A 20,056-nucleotide genomic window follows, 5' to 3' on the forward strand; every position below is an offset into this window, starting at 1 on the left:
CACTTTAGATATACAGAGGAGGTCCAGTGTTAGAATTACTGCCCATGATCTGATGTTCGGGGTGATGCCTCACATGTGTGGGATGATTGCTGTTTGCGTGCCTTGCGGGACCGAAGCAAGCAGGGTTACTTTTAAAGTGTAACTCCACTTTTGTTGACGAAAAAACATTCCCCTTTGGTTGTTCTATGTATATTACAAAGTTTATAACAAACTTTGTTGCAGATTCCTACCTTTTGTTGTTATGAAGAAATCACTGCTTGTTCCTCTGTGCTTGGCTTGTCTAATGGGAATGGTTTCATAATTATCCATCAGCTGTGCAGCTGCAGAGCACTAATGAGGAAATCTGCTGGGCCTGCATCCCTTTAGACGTGTTCCTATTGGGAGTTTCTCACCAAAAATGACATTTTTGTTGCAGGGGATGCCTGAAATCTGACTTGTTGCAGGGGATGCCTGAAATCTGACTTGTATCTTAGGGAGACTTCTGGGAAAATCAGCCAATCACACAAGCAGGAAATTGTTTCTGGGGGGTGGGCAGTACACATTCTGTGTACAGAACACCTTTTAGGTAACCATATTGCATTGCATTTTTCGGAAAATTACAGCGGCTGCAGATTAAAAAGGAAAGGTCATTGTTAATAACATTCAATTACAATATGACTTGTCGCAATTGCATACGCTATATTATTTTTTCTTTCTTTGCTATTTTTTTCCCCCCACAAAAGTGGAGTTACCCTTTTAAATGTTTTATTTTTTAATAACTTTTTTTTTTTTTTTAACACTGTTGCTTTACTTTTTTGTTATCAGTTTTATCCTTGTGACAGGTACTCTTTATGGAGACATCTGGGGTCTGTATGACCTCAAATCCTTCCTCTGCCCTTAAAAGCTTTTAAAACACCAAGATCCGTGTTTTTGAATGCTTTTGATTTTTTAAAAATGGCGCTGGGGTTACCACATCGGGGAGCCAATCAAAGCTGATTGTGGCTTTGTTCAGCTGTCCGAACACCCGGCTAGTCGCTCGGGTCTCCCGCTGCAACGAGAGAGCCCGAGCAAGCTGTGGAAGGGATGGGGGCTAGAAAGATGCATCCCCTCTCGCTGCTTGAAAAAGCAGTTCAGTGTCTAGCCGGTTGAATTGATTTTCTTTTTGTCCCAACAGTGCCCACCAGTGCTGCCAGTCAGTGCCCATCAGTGCGGTGCACATTAGTGAAGGAGAAAAATTACCGGTTTGCAAAATGTTATAACAAACTATGAGAAAATGTATATTTTTTCCCCCCTAAATTTTTAGTCTTTTTTTGCGTTGAGCAAAAAATGGTGGTAATTAACCAGTTCCGGACTGCCCACCGCATATATACTGCGGCAGGGTGGCCTGGCTGCGCAAAATCACATACATGTATGTGATTTTGTGCATGCGATGTAGGGGCGAGCGCATATCGCTCCTGCTGGGATTGGACACAGCGGGAGACAATTAGCATGCCGTGATGGCTGCCAGGACCCATCAATCGTTAGGAGGAATGACAGAACGGCAGTCTGCATATGTAATCGAAGCAGACCACTGTTCTGTCAGGGAGTAAAGGAGAGATCTTGTGTTTCAGCTAAGCTGAAACTCGGATCTCTTTTCCTCTAGTGCATTCACTCCCCTCAGTTAGAAAGTACTCCCTAGGAGCACACTTAACCACTTGATCTCCCCTGATGTTAGCCCCTCTCCTTGCCAGTGTCATTTATACAGAAACAGTGCATTTTTTAAATTTTTCTTTTTTTTTTTTTTTTTTTTTTAGCACTGATCACTGTATTGGTGTCACTGGTCCCCAAAAAGTGTCAGTGTCAGATTTGTACGCCGCAATGTCGCAGTCCCTCTAAATATTGCTGATCACCGCCATTACTAGTAAAAACAATAAAAAAAATGTAAAGTCAATAAATGAATCCTATAGTTTGTAGACACAATAACTTTTGCACAAACCAATCAATATACACTTATTAGGATTTTTTTTACCAAAAATATGTAGCAGAATACATGTTGGTCTAAATTGATAAAAAAAAATTAGATTTTTTTTTTTTTTTATTGTTTATAGCGCAAAAAATAAAAACCGTAGAGGTGGTCGAATACCACCAAAAGGAAGCTTTATTTGTGGGGAAAAAATGACATCAATTTTATTTAGGTACAGTGTTGCACAATTGTCAGTTAATGCAGTGCCATATCGTAAAAAATGGCCTGGTCAGGAAGGGGGTAAAATCTTCTGGAGGTGAAGTGGTTAAATGCCAACAAAAATCCACATTATATAAAAAGTTATCTAATGGTAATCTCAATTGCAAGTTGTGCTTCCAGTTTGCTAGGTCAAGCCTCAGTTCATATTACCTAGTTACCGAAAACCTGGGGAAACTGTACTGTAAAAGAAGCCAGACTGCTTTACAGTCTGCGCTACAGTAATAGAGAATTACCTTAACAAAAATGGGATTGGTTGGACTTTGGCAGTGAGCACAAACAATCAGCCTTGTGTGGTTACTAAACCTGTTTACTAAATGGTGTATTACATACATACTCAGTCACTATGGTATTCGTTTTCTGTAATCTGCAAAAAAACTGATTGATCCTGCTGTTCTCTCTATCCTGTCCATGTCCCCACTGCAGTTGGGGATTTTGCAAAGCAGTGTTGGCAGCTAATGCACATGCTCCGTTTTCAGTGAGTTTCTATCCTAAACACTTCCTGCCTATGATATCAGAGCAGCCCATGTGACTATAGAGTCACACATGTGGGCGTATACACAATGGTAAATCACAGCCCACTCACTCCCTCCTCTATGTCCACTAACCAGATAAACACAATGGGGGTGGGATATTCTATCTTGATTGATGGAGACGTCACCTCCCTGTTCCAAAACACATGCTGGAGGGGCGGGACACCGCTTGTGTCAGGCAATAATTCGCCCACATCGTGATTTGATTTCAAATTTATATTTGGAAAACAATTTAAAACAGTTTATTGATCTTCATTATTTTTACTCCTGTATTCCATTTTTGTTTTTTGCACATGTGATCAGTAGTGGAGTACTAGAAGCCCCTCCTGCCACTATTTCCCTGCAGACAGGCTGGGAAAGAGCTGGGACAGCTGTATATCATTTTGGAAAGCAGGCTTGTATTATCACATATTCAGATCAACAGGAATACTTGCCTGAAGAAGTATCAGTTTGCCTATTGTGCAAACAGATCCACAGACGATTCAATTTCAGTTGCTTTGCATACTGCCTTGACACATCTTGAAAACTCGAGCACATACAGTATGTTAGGATGTTATTCTCTGGTTTTAGCTCAGCATTTAAGACAGTAGTTTTGAAAAATTTGTGAAAAAGTTAAATGCTTTGGGCGTATATCCACTGATGTGCTCATGACAATAGATTTCCGAACAAACAGACCACAAATCGTTAGAATAAGAGATCAGGAGTCTAATACTATTATTCTGAATACAAGGGTACCACAGGAATGTGTGTTGATTCCGGCCCTTTTTACATTATTTACGCATAACTGTACTCCCATACATGCATCAAATACAATTGTAAAGTTTGCTGATGACACTGCTTTCGTTGGAATTATACAAGATAACAAGCCTGCTTATAGGCAGGAAATTCAGCATTTGGTTAAAGCAGTAGTAAACCTCTGTTTTTTACATAGGTAAATAGGTGAGGTTGAATAAAGACAATAGTCCATCTAGTTCAACCTGTGTAGATGTATTTGGCCATAATCCTCTCGCATACCCCTGAATGTTCTGATTCTTGAGATATACGTCTAAAGCCCCGTACACACGAGTAGAAATTCGGCCGGGAAATTTCGTCCGACGACCGATCTGCCGATTTTCGGCTTGTTAGTATGGTGCTTCCGACAACCGACTCTGACTTTTCGGCCGAAAAAATGCTGGTGTGCAGGCTATATAATTTTTGTCGACCGTCAAAACACGTCCGATTTTCATCTCATTAGTACAGATTTCGAGGGGGAAAAATCTTATGAGCAAGACTAGGCATGCTCAGAGATGAAACAACACATAGAAAGCAATCCAACACATGACATCACTTCTGAAGTAGAATTCTGTCGTGCGGGAAAATTTGTGTGCAGTCTAGAGCACATTCCAACCAACAGACACGCACTCTGGACAAAAGACGGACGACCGGTCGGCGGAAATTCGTTGCGTGTGTACGAGGCTTTAGAGTCTTTTGAAAGCCACCATACTTCCCGCAGAAACCACCTCTTGTGGTAGGGAATTCCACAATCTTGTAGCCCTAACAGTAAAGAACCCCCCACGTTGCCTGAGGTTAAAACGCTTCTCCTCTAAACGCGTTGTATGCCCTCTAGTCCTCATGCAATCTTTCCGACTGAATAGCTTTTTTTCTATGCTGAGATCACCATTGAGATATTTATAAATTGCTATCATGTCCCCTCTCAGGCGTCTCTTCTCCAGGGAGAATAAATCAAGCGATTGCAGACGCTCTTCATAATTAAGGTCCTCCAATCCCCTAATTAGTTTAGTTGCCCTTCTCTGGACTTTCTCCAGCTCCAACACATACCTCCTGGGGACCGGCGACCAGAACTGGACAGAATACTCCAGATGTGGTTAGACCGGAGTTTTATAAAGTGGAAGGATTATGGTCTTATCTCTGGAATACATCCCTTTCTTTATGCATGCTAATATTCTGCCGGCTTTGGCAGCTGCCGCTTGACATTGCATGCTATTGCTTAGTCTATCCTCTACCAGGACTCCCAGATCTTTCCCCATTTTTGATTCCCCCAAAGGTTCCCCCCCCCCTAAAATGTATTGTGCTTTTATGTTTTTAGTCCCCAAGTGCAAGACCTTACACTTGTCCACATTAAACCTCATTTGCCATGTTTGTTGCCTACTCTGTTATTTTGTCCAGGTCATTCTGTAGGATATCTGCTTCATGCTGTGCAGTTATTGACCTGCCCAATTTTGTGTCATCTGCAAAAACTGATATAGAATGCAGTTTATGAATAAATTGAACAAGGTGGGCCTGAGCCTTGGGGGACCCCACTTACCACCTCAGACCAGTCTGAGTATGCGCTATTTATTACCACCTTTTGGATACGCCCTTTTAGCCAGTTTAGCCAAGAGCAGACCTTGTAGCCGATGCCTGCAGATCGTATTTTATAAATTAAGCACTTGTGGGGAACTGTATCAAATGCCTTAGCGAAATCCAGGTACACCACATCCACTGGTCTCCCCCTATCTAGCTCACAGCTCACCTCCTCGTAGAATGTTAAGAGATTGGTTTGACAAGAACGCCCATTTGTAAACCCGTGCTGGTTACGGCTGATGATGTTGTTGTCTTTAGCAAACTCTACGATATAGTCCCTTATCATCCCCTCCAGAAGTTTTCATACTATCGATGTCAGACTGACAGGCCTATCATTTCCCGGGACATGCCTCTGCCCTTTTTTTGAATATCGGTATCACGTTCGCTTTCCACCAATCCCTGGTACATTTCCTGTCATAATACTGTCAGCAAAGATCAGGAACAGTGGTCTAGATATAGTCTTACTAAGTTCTTTGAGTACTCTCGGATGTATGCCATCTGGGCCTGGTGATTTATTTGTGTTATTTTATCCAGCCTTTCCCTAATTTCACCCTCTGTTAGCCATAGTGGCAAGTCCTGTGTATTACTACTAACCATATAGTCGTGGTCAGTGTACCCCTCCTTTTCCTGAGTAAAGACTGACAAGAAAAAGGCGTTCAGCACGGTTGCCTTTTCAGTGTCCTCTGTAACCATCCTCCCATCATCGTTAATTATGTGTGCAATATGCTCTGCCCTAGTTTTTTTGCTGTTGATATATTTAAAGAATTTCTTTGGGTTCTTTTTACTATCCTCCGCTATTTGTCTCTCAAAGTTGATTTTAGCCATTTTGATTTTGTATTTACTTTTCTTATTTGCCTCCTTGTATTGCTTGAAAGCCGATACTGTGCCCTCTGATTTTTATTTCTTGAAAGCTGTTTTTTTTCCCTTAATAAGTTTTTAACATCACTGTTTAGCCAGCCAGGTTTGGCTTTCTCTTCTAAATTTATTTCCCATAGGAATGCACTGCGTGATGCATTTGTTTAACCACTTAAGCCCCGGAGGATTTGGCTGCTAAAGGACCAGGGGTTTTTTTTTGCGATTTTTTTTTTTTTTTTTTACTGCGTGACTTTAACGGACAATTGCGCGGTCGTGCGACGCTGTACCTAAACGAATTTGACGTCCTTTTTTTCCCACAAACAGAGCTTTCTTTTGGTGGTATTTGATCACCTGTGCGATTTTTTGATCACGCACTATAAACAAAAAAAGAGCGTAAATTTTGCAAAAATAACAATATTTTTCACATTTTTTTTATATGAAATTCCCCCCAAAAAAAAGTAAAAAATCTAAATTTTTTAACATTTTCCGGCCAATTTGTTTTTTGCTACCTATGTTTGGTAAAAAAAATCGCAAAAATCGTATTTTGATTGGTTTGCGCAAAAGTTATCGCGTTTACTAACAAAGGGAAAGATTTTTGTCATTTTTGGTGTTTTTTTTTTAACGCATAATGGCGGCGATCTGCGATTTTTTTTTTTTTTTTCGGTACTGCGACATTGCGGCGGACAGATCGGACCCTTGACTGACATTTTTTACACTTTTGGGGGTACCAGTGACATTACTGCAGTAATCAGTGCTATACATATGCACTGTTACTGCAAAAATGACACTGGCAGGGAAGGGGTTAACTTTATTGGACAGGGAGGGGGTTAAGTGTGTCCTAGAGGCGTGATTCTAACTGTGCAGGGACATTCCTATTGGTGTAAAAGCAAAGATCAACCGTTCTACATATTAGAACGGACAGATCTTCACTTTTACACAGGGAGAACTGACAGGCAGCTTGTTTACACAAGCCGCTCTGTCTTTCTCCCTTCACAGGAGCGATCGCAGTGTGACTGGCAGACATCGAGTCCGCCGGTCACACGCACTGACTTGTCTGTGAACGAGCCGCGGCGGGCGCGCGCCTCGGCGGGCGTGCAAGTCAGTGACAGGCGAGTGACGTACCGATACGTCACTCTGCCTGGCCGGGGCTGACCGCCGCAGTATATAGTCGTGCGGCGGTCGGCAACCGGTTAATATGTTCCTAAAGCAATCCCATTTTTCCTCCGTGGTCAGTGTTCCTAGGGTTTGGTCCCAGTTTACCCTTTCCATCATGGAGCACAATTTGGGAAAGTTTGCCCTTCTGAAGTTTAGGGTTCTTAAGTTCCCCACTTGCCATGTTATATTGTTATTAACGCTAAATGTGATCATCCTCTGTTTGCTAGAGGCCAGGTTGTCCTGGACTCCTACCTCCGAGATTAGGTCTGGGTCATTAGTGATCAATGGATCCAGGACTGCATTTTCTCTAGTAGAAGAATTCACCAACTGAGACATGTAGTTGTCCTGTAAGGTTTCCATGACTAGACGGGCCTTCTGTGTGTGTGTAGTCCCCTCTTCCCAGTCAATGTCGGGATAATTGAAGTTTCCCAATATGATGACTGATCCCAGTTTTGCCACTTTTCCCAACAGTGATATAAATTCCAGCTCTACCTCCTCCCTTTGGTTGGGTGGCCTGTAGCAAACCCCCACAATTACTTTTCCCTTTTCTTCTTCCCTGTGGAGTTCTACCCATACGGATTCTAACTCCATACTCATCCCTTCCGTAATATCACTCCTCTCTATCACCCTTACATTGTTCTTGACATAGAGACATACCCCTCCCCCTATTTTTCCTACCTTGTCCTTCCGGTACACCGAATACCCTTGGATATTGGCCAGCCAGTCATGTGAGGGGTCGAACCAAGTTTCTGTTATTCCCACAAGGTCTATGTCCTCCTCATATACTAACATTTCCAACTCATCCATTTTATTAGCTAGGCTCCTGGCATTTGCATATACCCCTCTCAGTTTTGTGTAAGTTGATAGTGAATGGTGATTTTTATTCTTGTTCGGTCTCGGGTTTTCCCGCACAGACCCCCCCCTCCCTTGACGTTATGGAACTACTGTCGCTGCTGACTTTAATACTGCCTTATGCCCTTTGCTCCCTCCTGACTGACTCTACTTCTGAGCCCTCCCCCCCCCCCCGTCTCCTAGTTTAAAAGCCCCTCCAACTTGGTGGCCATCTTTCTCCCCAAAAGAGCTGTACCATCCCCATTAAGGTGCAGCCCATTCTTACTAAAGAGCCGGTAGCCGACTGAGAAGTCAGCCCAGTTCTCCATGAACCCAAACCCTTCCTTCCTACACCAATTCCTCAGCCACTTGTTAAGTTCCCTAATCTCCTTCTGCCTCTCCTGTGTGGCTCGAGGTACCGACAGTATTTCAGAGAAAACCACCTTGGAGGTCCTATTCCTCAATCTATTCCCTAAGTCCCTGAAATTGTTCTTTAGGATCCTCCACCTTCCTCTTACTTGGTCATTAGTGCCCACATGCACCATGACTGCTGGGTCATCCCCAGCCCAATAATCTGTCTACCCGATCCGCGATGTGACGAACTCGAGCGCCCGGTAAACATACTGTCCGGCTACCGCAATGTTTTCGACAGATTGCCCTTTCTGTCCTCTTGATGATTGAATCCCCCACTACCACAACCTGTCTAACCTTTCCTGAATCTTGCCCCCCCCTTCTTCCTGGAGCCGCCACTCCCCTGGCAGCTGGGGGAGGGCGCCTGCTCCAGCACTGCCACCCCTGAGCTGATATCCCCATCTACCTGCAACTTGGCAAATTTGTTAGGGTGTACCAACTCAGGACTGGCCTCCCTGGCACTCATCCCTCTACCCTTCCTAATGGTCACCCAACTGCCTACCTCTGATGCCTGCGTCTCCTCTACTCCGCCCACCTCTATGCTGGCCCCTGCCAGCGCCTGATGGGTAATGTCCTAGCTCCTTTCCAGGTTGTTGATGCTACGCAGTGTTGCCACTGTTTTCTAGATCCAAGATCTGGGCTTCCAGAGAAACAAATCGCACACATCCTGCACAGCAGTATTCGCCCTCGATTGGTTCATCAAGGAACGCATACATGGAGCAAGAAGTGCACTGAGTGGCATCCCCAATCCTGTCGGACATTATTACCCTCCACTCTATGGGGATAATTAGTAACAACCTTCTATTCCTTACCTACTCTACCTCTATCTGGTACTAAACCTGGGGTACTCACCAGTTGCTAAGATACTCACCAGTCGCTAAGATACTTACCAGTCCTCCCAGGTACTCAGTCGCAGAGCTCGGTCGGTCAGTCAGTCAGTCACAGAGCACTATCAGTCGCAGAGTATGTTCAGTCAAGGGGCACGGTCAGTCAGTCAAGGGGCACGGTCAGTCAGTCAAGGAGCACAGTCAGTCGCAGGCATTGTCAGTTGCAGGTCACAGTCACGTAGTTACCCCCCCAATCAGCTGATCAGTCCCCCTACTCATGTCCCTCAGTCCTCCGCCGCCGCTATGCAGAGTTGTATAAAGTACTCGAAACCCATACTTGAGTAAAAGTACAAGTGCTCGATCAAAAAGTGACTTGAGTAGAAGTACTAAAGTATTCAACATTTTTTGTACTTAAGTATTGCAAGTAGTTTTTTTAAAAGTTTTGCTACTCAAGTACTGAAAGTAAAAGTACAAGTACTGTGTTATGTAGTTATTAAAGAAAGAAGTAAAAAGTTTGAACATCATATTGTTTTTTATTATTTCAAGTGCAGCTTTTATTTATACATACAGTAGCATTTATTTTCGTATGCGCTGATAATACACATGTTTTGAGCTTCATGAAACCTGCCACCTACTGTTCTGGCAGTGGTAATTTTTATAATAGTAACGAGTAACTATGCAGCACAAAAAAAAAATATCAGAGTAGAAGTATTGAAATCATCGAAAAAAATGTAGTGAAGTAAAAGTGGAAGTAGGAGAAAAAAATTATACTCTAGGACAGACCGCCTTTCGGTACTCAAGTACAGTAGTGAGGTAGTTCTACTTAGTTACTATACATCTCTGCCGCTCTGTCACTGGTCTCTTGAGTCCTCTGTACCCGCGCGTGTCACCCGCGGTTCTCCTCCACACACAGCTCTCTCCCCCCCCCCCCCCCCCCCCGCCTTGCTAGCAGCTGCTACTGCTGTTGCCTCGCACACTCGAACGCTCTCCTCCTCCTCTGCTCTTCTCCTCCACGCACACACACTGCACACAGCTCCTGGCTTCTCTACGCTTCTCTGTGTCACCTCCTCTGTGAGATCTCCTCCTCACACTTGGTGCACACTTGTGTGGGAATGTGTTTATTTTAATCTATTACCTAAAAATGAAGCCCTCCAGTATCAAGCTATCGCCGCTGAGAGGGCTGACCTCTTCACATGGTCTTCCTTCTGGGTTTACAGATTCCGGCTCTGAGTGGCCGGAGCCGCAGTGACGTTACTCCCGTGCATGCGTGCAGAAGTCGCCACTTATGGTACAGGACTCTGAAAGAACAGCCCAGGTGGCCATTCCTTTAGATTGCATGCGCCGGTGACATCCCCGGCTGCGTGTACAGTAAATATCTAATGGTGCACGTTTAGGAGATATTTACAGTACCTATAGGTAAGCCTTATTCTAGGCTTGCCTATAGGTAAAAGTCAGGGATGAGAGTTTAACCGCTTGCCGACCGCCGCAAGTAGATATACTGCGGCGGTCAGCCCCTCACAGGCAAAGTGATGTGTGTATATATAGGTCACTAGCCTGTGAGGCTCTGGGGAGCGAGCGCGCGGCGTGCTCCCGGACCCCCCCCCCCCCCCCCCGCGCGCGTGTGACCGGCGGACCCGATGTCCGCCGGTCACTCTGCGATCATCGTGGGAAAGGGAGAAAGGCAGGCAGCTTGTGTAAACAAACTGCCTGTCATTCTCCCCTGTGTAGAAACACTGATCATACGGTTCTACTATGTAGGACCGTTGATCAGTGTTCCTACAGCTCAAGCCACAGCCAATCACAGTTAGAATCACGCCCCTAGGGACACACACAGCCCCTCCCTCTCAAATAAAGTTAACCCCTTCACTGCCAGTGTAATTTTACAGTAACAGTGCATATATATAGCACTGATTACTGTAGAAATGTCACTGGTAACGCCAAAAGTGTCAATGTCAGTCAAGGGTCCGATCTGTCCGCCCCAATGTCGCAGTACCGCAAAAAAAATTACAGATCGCCGCCATTACGCGTTAAAAAAAGACAAAAATCTTTCCCTTTGTTAGTAAACGCGATGACTTTTGTGCAAACCAATCAAAATACGCTTTTTGCAATTTTCTTTTTTTTTTTTTACCAAACATATGTAGCATAAAACAAATTGGCCGAAAATGTTAAAAAATTTTGATTTTTACTTTTTTTTTTTTTGGGGGGAATTTGATATAAAAAAAATGTGAAAAATATTGTTATTTTTGCAAAATTTACGCTCTTTTTTTGTTTATAGCGCGTGATCAAAAAATCGCACAGGTGATCAAATACCACCGAAAGAAAGCTCTGTTTGTGGGAAAAAAAGGACGTCAAATTAATTTAGGTACAGCGTCGCACGACCGCGCAATTGTCCGTTAAAGTCATGCAGTGCCGAATCGCAAAATACCCCCTGGTCTTTTAGCAGCCAAATCCTCCGGGGCTTAAGTGGTTAATCCCACTTTAAGTGAAGTACCAAAAATGAGTTAATGCATAATACTGAAAATACTAAAGAAATAATTGTGGATTATAGGAAATCAAGAAAGAACAGTCATTGCCCAGTGCATATAGATGGTGAGGAGGTGGAAAGAATGGACACTAATCAAATCTTGGGATTTGTCATGATCACAAAATATTTGTTTCTCTTTCCCTCTCCCTTCTCTCTGGAGGGCTTGTGAGTACCAAAGGGAACCTGCGCCTTTATCGCAGCTGCATCCTCCATCTTCAAGGTCTCACGCTCAGATACAATCAGTGATTCCACCAGCGCCTTTTCGTGCACGGTTGCAGATGTGGAGGAATCTTCCTTACTATCTGAGGATTCCGGGGGTGTGGTCGCAGACCCAGGAGGGTGACCCACGTTTGTGGAGGTTGAATCAGATTCAGGATCTAAAGAGACAGAAAAGGCAGGGGGCGCTTTTTGCTAGCCCATCGCCCGAAAGCCACCTCCACCTGGGACACAAAGGACTCCAGGACCGCCGTCAGTGCTTTAATGGATGGTTGGGACCCAGAGGGCCCCATAGCTCCAGAGAAGGGACCAGGTGGGGAGACGTGCTCCAAAAACTGCATGAGTCACCAGGGGACCCCACAAAAAGTGTAAAACACTGCAAAGGGACAACCCCCACGGTGCTGGCAGCACCACCCAGTTGCCAAGCACAAGGACCAAGCGATCCTCAGCAGAGAGGCAGAGCACCCCCCCAGATTCACCACCCAGCAGAAACCGGCACCTGCAGCCACCAGGATAATCTGCACCTGTGGCGATCAGGAAATGAAAGGATCCAGGGGATGAGGAGCGGCTCCCACTGCCGCAATCACCACCCACAGAGCTCCACTGTCATGGCTGCTACTATTTTCAGTGGCAAACCACCGCAAAACGCTGGACTACACAAACCTAGTTAGTCAGGTTGAAAAAGGACACAAGTCCATCTGGCTCAACCAATAAAAATAAGTATTAAAATAACATAAAAAATTGTGTTTATTACTAAATGATACATGGCAGCCATGCATAGAAACACACAGGCTATACCCCCGGGACTCTCCATAGGCGTAGCCAGATTTTTTTTTCTGCCTACTGTCCTCCTGTAGGGGGCAGTATAACCCAATGATTGAGGATCAGGAGCTGTGTCCTTCAAGGAACATGAGAGAAATGGATTTTACAGTATGTCAAAAATACCATTTTCTAGTAAAAAAAAAAAAGAGGAGCAGAAACTGTTTTTCCTTACGGTATTTAAACAGGCTGGATTGCCCTTTGTTTTGGTAAATTTCTATGATTGAGAATATTTTTCTCCACTGTTCTGTAGTGTGATATGCCAGCTGCAGGAAGTGCCTGTCTCGTACAGTAAAAACAGCACAGCAGATTATAGGTACAGATCTTCGAACTTGAACACATCTTGCCAGCATATTATAAAAAAAAGCTAGCAAGAGCGATTAGTAATGATCCAACCCATCTTGTTTGCAGCGTGTTTGCCCCATTGCTGTCAGTGAAAAGATATAGAACACCTAAAACGCACACTAATTGTTTGAACTATTGTTTTTTCCCATGGCTGTATTGTCTATAAATCTACCAGGTACAGACATTTAGGAATGTTATGTGAAATTAAAAAAAATATTTTATATGTTATATTTAAGAACTGATATGTGGGCATACAGTGAGGGGGGAAAAAAAGTATTTGATCCCCCTGCTGATTTTGTACGTTTGCCCACTGACCCAAGAAATGGTCAGTTTATAATTTTAATGGTAGGTTTATTTTAACAGTGAGAGGCAGAATAACAACAAAAATATCCTGAAAAATACATTTTAAAAAAGTTATAAATTGATTTGAATTTTAATGAGTAAAATAAGTAATTGATCCCCTATCAATCAGCAAGATTGATAGATCAATCAATTTGCGAATAATCACACCAACTGTTGTCACCCTTTCACCAAGCTGCTTGGCCATGGTATTGTAGCCCATTCCAGCCTTGTGTAGGTCTACATTCTTGTCCCTGACAATCATGGACAGATCTTTGGTCTTGGCCATGGTGGAGAGATGGGAATCTGATTTATAGATTGCTTCTTTGGACAGGTGTCTTCTATACAGGTAACAAGCTGGGATTAGGAACATTCTGCTAAAGGGAGTGTTCCTAATCTCAGCTTGTTACCTGTGTAAAAGACACCTGTCCATAGAAGCAATCTATAAATCAGATTTCCCATCTCTCCACCGTGGCCAAGACCAAAGAGCTGTTCATGATTGTCAGGGACAAGAATGTAAACCTACACAAGGCTGGAATGGGCTACAATAACATGGTCAACCAGCTTGGTGAAAGGGTGACAACAATTGGTGTGATTATTCGCTAATGGAAGAAACCCAAAATAACCGTCGCTCTCCCTCCGTCTTGAGCTCCATGCAAGATTTCACCTCGTGGAGTTTTAATGATCATGAGAATGGTGGTTAATCAGCCCAGAATTACATGGGAGAATCTTCTTAATGATATCAAGACACCTGGGACCAAAGTCACCAAGAAAACAATTGGTAACCCACTATGCCTTGAAGGACTGAAATCCTGCAGTGCCCGCAAGGTCCCCCTGCTCAAGAAAACACATGTACATGCCCGTCTGAAGTTTGCTAATGAACATCTGAATGATTCAAAGAAAAACTGAGTTAAAGTGTTGTGGTCGGATGAGACCAAAATCAAGCTCTTTAGCATTAACTCGCTGTGCTTGGAGGAGAAATGCTGCCTATGACCCCAAAAAACGCCATCCCCACCGTCAAACATGGAGGTGGAAACATTATTTTTTGGGGGTGTTTTTCTGCTAAGGTGAGAGGACAATGTCACTGCATCAAACGGACAATGGAAGGGACCATGTACTTTCAAATCTTGGGTGAAAACCTCCTTTCCTCTGCCAGGGCATTGAAAATGGGTCGTGAATGGGTATTCCAGCATGACAATGACCCAAAACACAGGGCCAAGGCAACAAAGGAGTGGCTCAAGAAGAAGCACATTAAGGTCCTGGAGTAGCCTAGCTAGTCTCCAGGTCTTAATCCCATAGAAAATATGTGGAAGGAGCTGAAGGTTCGAGTTGCCAAACGTCAGCCTCGAAACCCTAATCACTTGGAGAAGGTCTGCAAAGAGGAGTGGGACAAAATCCCTCCTGAGATGTGTGTAAACCTGGTGGCCAACTACAAGAATTGTCTGACTTGTGATTGCCAACAAGAGTTGTGCCACCAAGTACCAAGTCATGTTTTGCGAACGGGTCAAATACTTATTTCATTAATTGAAATGCAAATCATTTCCTAACTTTTTTTTGAAATGCGTTTTTTCTGGATTTTTTTGTTATGTTTCCCACTGTAAAAATAAATCCAGAAAAACGCATTTCTTTGTTAGTGGGCAAACGCACAAAATCAGCAGGGGGATCAAATAATTTTCCCTCACTGTATGTTAGAGGTATGTATGTATGTATGTATGTGTGGTTGTGTTGAGAATTTTTTTTTTTTTTTTAATTGCCGTTTTTAATAGTACTCTGATAAATTTTGTTGTATGTATACAATGATAATAAAGTATATTATATTATCTTATCAGAAGCTTGCTGAGAAGCTGACCCAGCTGCCAATCCAGGCATCTGAATGGAGCCCGACATTATAGTCAGGATCTTTCCAGATCCTGGACAGACTGAGTGACATCAGCCGACAGTGGGCCTGAGCCAGCTGTCGACTGGGTCACAGAAGTGCAGAAAGAAGTGCACTCCTGTAACCCAGTCTACAACTGGCTCAGGCCTACTGTCGGCTGATGTCACTCTGTAATGGGAGTTGGGAGTGAGAGTCTCCGGTTCAATTTCATGTCTCCCTATTTTAGCATATCTAGTCTCGTATAATAATGCCTGGGAAGCACCTTTCTGTATGGATGGGCTTCATTCCTTTTAAAAAGTGAAGATCCATCCTTTTTTCTTTTTTTACTTTTTTTTTTTTTTTTGTATTTTCTGTGCATTTTGGTGTATTGACAGCCCATTCATTTGAATTGCCTCAATGCGACACAAGTTAATATGCGCAAAAACATAAGTGCAAAATGCAAGGTGTAAATGGACCCTTAAATCTAAAAACATGCTTTGGTAGGGAAGTACTTGACTAATTTAAATATTTTTTTTACAGCTGGTTGTACAACGCTTGGGATTTGATACCAGAATCACGGTTCTTGGACATGTACAACGAGGAGGAACTCCATCAGCATTTGATCGTGTCTTGGTAACCACTATTTATTTTTTTTATATGTAATCGAAGATTCCAGGACTATACTTAATTTTGCTCCGTAGCACTGTTTTTTAGTTACCGACATGGCAGCTATTCCAATCACAAACCCCAATTGCTTTGTAGTGCAAAAGAGGAGTTTGGCTGGGCTTATATTTCACCCTAAAAAAATGTTTAAAAATCGCCACTCTAGTAAATACATACCTTTCCTTCCAAAGCTCTTTTACATTCCACTGTCTAAGGATGTAATGGTTTTCAACAGTGGGTACATGTTTGCAAAAAAAAAGTTCATTTTTTAAAATTATTCTGTAATGTACAGGACACACTCAATAACTCCTGCTGCTCTCAACAATCCATAGTTTTTTTGCTTCATATTGGAAGATTGATGACTTCATTTGGTTCTGGACATGGAGAAATTCTTTCCCTGGCATGTCAGAGTGCATTAACCCTTATTGCTCCAGCAGTGTATTGCAAGTTCCCCTTGTGAGAATCTTTCACGTGCAGTGTCACTGTGGTGGTTCATTCTTAGGAACAAAAACTGCTTCTGGGGGGTTTTAGGTCCTGGGAGTTTGCTGTTGGCTTGCGGTAGAATGTAATCTGCAGCATTTCATTTTTAATTTTAAGTTCCTAGATGTCTTTTAGTAGTGTCTTGAAAATTTTATACATGGGCAAATCCCTTTTCTAATATTGATCAGTGGCTCCAAGTTAATAACTACTACAGTAGGGAACACACACAAAAAAAGATATACTCAGCTTTTTTCTGGATAACTGTTTATTCAGCGCATTTTGTAGTTTTTTATAACCATGTCACTTATGGTGATACAATTTATATTACAATTGTAGGCAGTAAATTAGATATAATCGTACTTCATAATCGAAGACTTAAAGTGATTTTAAACCATTCTATTGTAAAACAATCCATTTAGTTTAAACATGAAATGAAAGGCAAAACATTTATGTAAAGTAATAAAAAAATAAAATAACATTTTATATACATATTTTTCCCTTTTCAATAAGTGATCGCATTCCCTCTGTTCTCCGCTGCATAAGAACCGGGGGAGGGGAGACAGCAGCACATTGATCTTCCCAGTGTAAGGCTGTACAGGAGGTGTGTCTCAGAACAAGTCTGTTCAATGGAGGAGAGGAGGATGAGTTCCCAGCATGGCTAGATAACTGATCATGGTGTGTTCTCCTGCTTAGTTTGGTCAGTTTTTAATAGGAAAGCACAGGGACTGCCAGGATCACCAGTGATTTCACACAAAGGAAGCAATATAAAGAGAACAAGATACTTTTTTCATACAATTACATGGTACAGCAGGCACATATCAGGAATATGAAATGTTGGGTTTACATATTTTTTAATAGACAATATACATCCAAAATATGTGGTAAAGTGTCTATCACAGAACATATATTCGAAACTTGTGCATGATAGGGTAAGCTTCAAAAAAACATCTATTCAAGTCCGCTTTTTGAAATAAGTGAAAATCCATATACAATAGTCTCAAACCACCTTGAAACCAAGTGTGCCACTTCCCTTACCAGGGGTAGTGATCTTCAAATGATAAGAGATCAATAGTGCGTAAGCCATTTATTTGGTGGCCTTTAATTGAATGGTTTCCACACTGGTAATCTCTTATAATTTGGAGATCATTATCATTTTGTAATGTAACTGGCACATTTGATTTCAAGGAGGATTTGGCCTATTGCACATGGATTATCACTTAATTCTCTTTCGTTCATTGATGGACACAGCTCCTGATTCTTCTTGATTCTTCTTGATTGGGTTTTACTGCCCCCTACAGGAGTAGGACACTAGGCAGGAAAAAGCTTAACTACGCCAATGGGCAGTCCCAGGGGGGATTAACCCACTCTCAGCCAAAGGCACTCAGTTTTTCTCTTCCTAGTCAGGACCAAGGACCTAGTTCCTTGCTGGGATCTCTGGTCCTTGTGATTTTTTTTCTTTTTTTCCTTTTCTTTTTGAATTGAATTTTTTTCTAACTTTGTTATTTTGTCCCTGGGAGAATCTACAGTCTATTGCTGGAGTGGGCCATGGACTGGATAATCTAGCTCCTGAGGGTCCATCCAGTCTGGCCAGGGAGTGGGTACAGACCTCAGCTCCATGCTAGGTCGGCTGTGACATAGCCCCACTGCACGGGGGCTGGCCTGTGAGTTAAACGTCGGATGTATACGACCTGGCCTCGGCCTGAGTCGCAGTGTTTCTCCTGGCCGACAGCACCCACTTCCCGATGGAGAGGTGGTCTGTCTGGAGCGGTGCCCACCCTGTTCCTGGTATGGTAAATAGCTGTCCCCCCTCTATTCTTGGAGGGTTTTGGGGTGGACGTTGTCCCCTCCCTGGGTGAGGTTACGAGCTGCCTTTTGCCACATGCTCTTAAGAGGGGCTTGTTGTTCCTAGTATGCAATGGGGGTTGAGCACTGGGGCAGGGATGTCCTCTGGGCTCCCTGCAGTGGTTGTTGGGTTGGGAGAGCGGATAGTTAAGCATCCGCGAGTACGCGCCTCACGCGGCTGGATTTGGCAAAATATTTAGGCTGTGGCTTTGCGGCCTACTAGTCGGAAACTACATGAGGCAGCCCCTGTGAGGGTGGCTCAAGCCTCTGCCTTCCTCTCCACTGTTCCTGGGTTTACAGCTCTGCTAGGGCTTGCGTCTAAGCAGCTGGGCACCCGCAAAAATTTAGGCCGCTTCTTTCGGCCTACTGAGCCATGGCCTGCAGCCTACTAGGCCATTGGTGGCGGCACTAGTTCGTTTAGCTGAAGCTTCCACTCTTCCTTTGGGCATTTGGTGGGCTGGGATCCGCGCACTTGCGGCTGGGCCTTCCCAAAAATGTAGGCCGCGACTTGTGGCCTGCTAGGCCCTGTGGTCAGCTTGGCGCCCCTGTGGTCAGCTTGGCGCCTCCCTTGGAAGGGGTGGTGCTTTATTTTTTTTTTAATGACAGCCTTGCCATCATTATTGTGCGGGGCACCTGTCCCTTTTAGCGCTGTGGAACCATCAGGGTATACTGCATGTTCATCCACGTCATGGCTCCCGGCCACCTTTTCAACCACTTAAGCCCCAGAAGATTTTACCCCCTTCCTGACCTGGGCCTATTTTGCGATTCGGCACTGCGTGACTTTAACATACAATTGCGCGGTCGTGCGACGCTGTCCCTAAACTAATTTGACGTCCTTTTTTTTTCCCCACAAACAGAGCTTTCTTTTGGTGGTATTTGATCACCTGTGCAATATTTTTTTTTTTTTTTTGATCATGCGCTATAAACATAAAAAGAGCTTCCCCCAAAAAATGTAAAAATCGAAAATTTTTAACATTTTAGGCCAATTTGTTTTATGCTACATATGATTGGTAAAAAAAAATTGCAAAAGGCATATTTTGATTAGTTTGCTCAAAAGTTATTGCGTTTACTAACTAAGGGAAAGATTTTTGCCGTTTTTGTTTTTTTTTAACGAGTAATGGCGGCGATGTGCGATCTGCGACATTGCGGTGGACAGATCGGACCCTTGACTGACATTTTTGACACTTCTGGGGTTACCAGTGACATTACTACAGTAATCAGTGCTATTTATGCACTGTTACTGTAAAAATGACACTGGCAGAGAAGGAGTTAACTTTATTTGAGAGGGAGGGGTTAAGTGTGTCCCTCGAGGCGTGATTCTTACTGTGATTGGATGTGGCTACTGGTGTAAGAACAGAGATCAACGGTCCTACATAGTAGAACCGTGTGATCTCCATTCTTACACAGGGGAGAGTGACAGGCGGCTGTGTTTACATTAGCCGCCTGCCTTTCTCCCACTCTAACGGACGATCGTGAGTGCCCGGCGGACATCGGGTCCGCCGGGCACACTCTCGCGCGCGGGGGGGGGGGGTCCGTGATCGAGCGGGATCGTGCCTCCAGCGGCGTGCGCGCTCGCTCGCTCGCTCCCCAGAGCCTCACAGGCTAGCGGCGTACACCTACGTCGCTTTGCCTGTGAGGGGCTGACTGCCGACATAAATCATCGTTAGGCAGTCGGCAAGTGGTTGAGGGGGCTATTTCCTATTATGCCCTCTATGGAGGGCGACCCCCCCCCCCCTTTGTTTTTTTGCGGGGTCCAGTAGGTGGTCTATTCGTGGGCTCTTGGTCGGCATTCCCTTTGCGGGATTTTACGCAGGGACCTGG

The 20,056-nt window shown here is 43.8% G+C and overlaps 1 protein-coding gene across 1 annotated transcript in view; it reads left to right on the forward strand.

Moving 5' to 3' along the window:
* PFKL (phosphofructokinase, liver type) overlaps window positions 1-20,056 on the forward strand; it is a 206,591-nt gene that overhangs the window by 103,644 nt on the left and 82,891 nt on the right. Inside the window, exon 9 of the mRNA XM_082260714.1 lies at window positions 15,791-15,883. Within this exon, the coding sequence (XP_082116840.1) occupies window positions 15,791-15,883 (93 nt within the window). The remainder of the gene's footprint in view (window positions 1-15,790; window positions 15,884-20,056) is intronic.

This window comes from Pelophylax lessonae, assembly GCF_965119305.1.
Source record: "Pelophylax lessonae genome assembly, chromosome: 6".
Classification (NCBI taxonomy): Eukaryota; Metazoa; Chordata; class Amphibia; order Anura; family Ranidae; genus Pelophylax; species Pelophylax lessonae.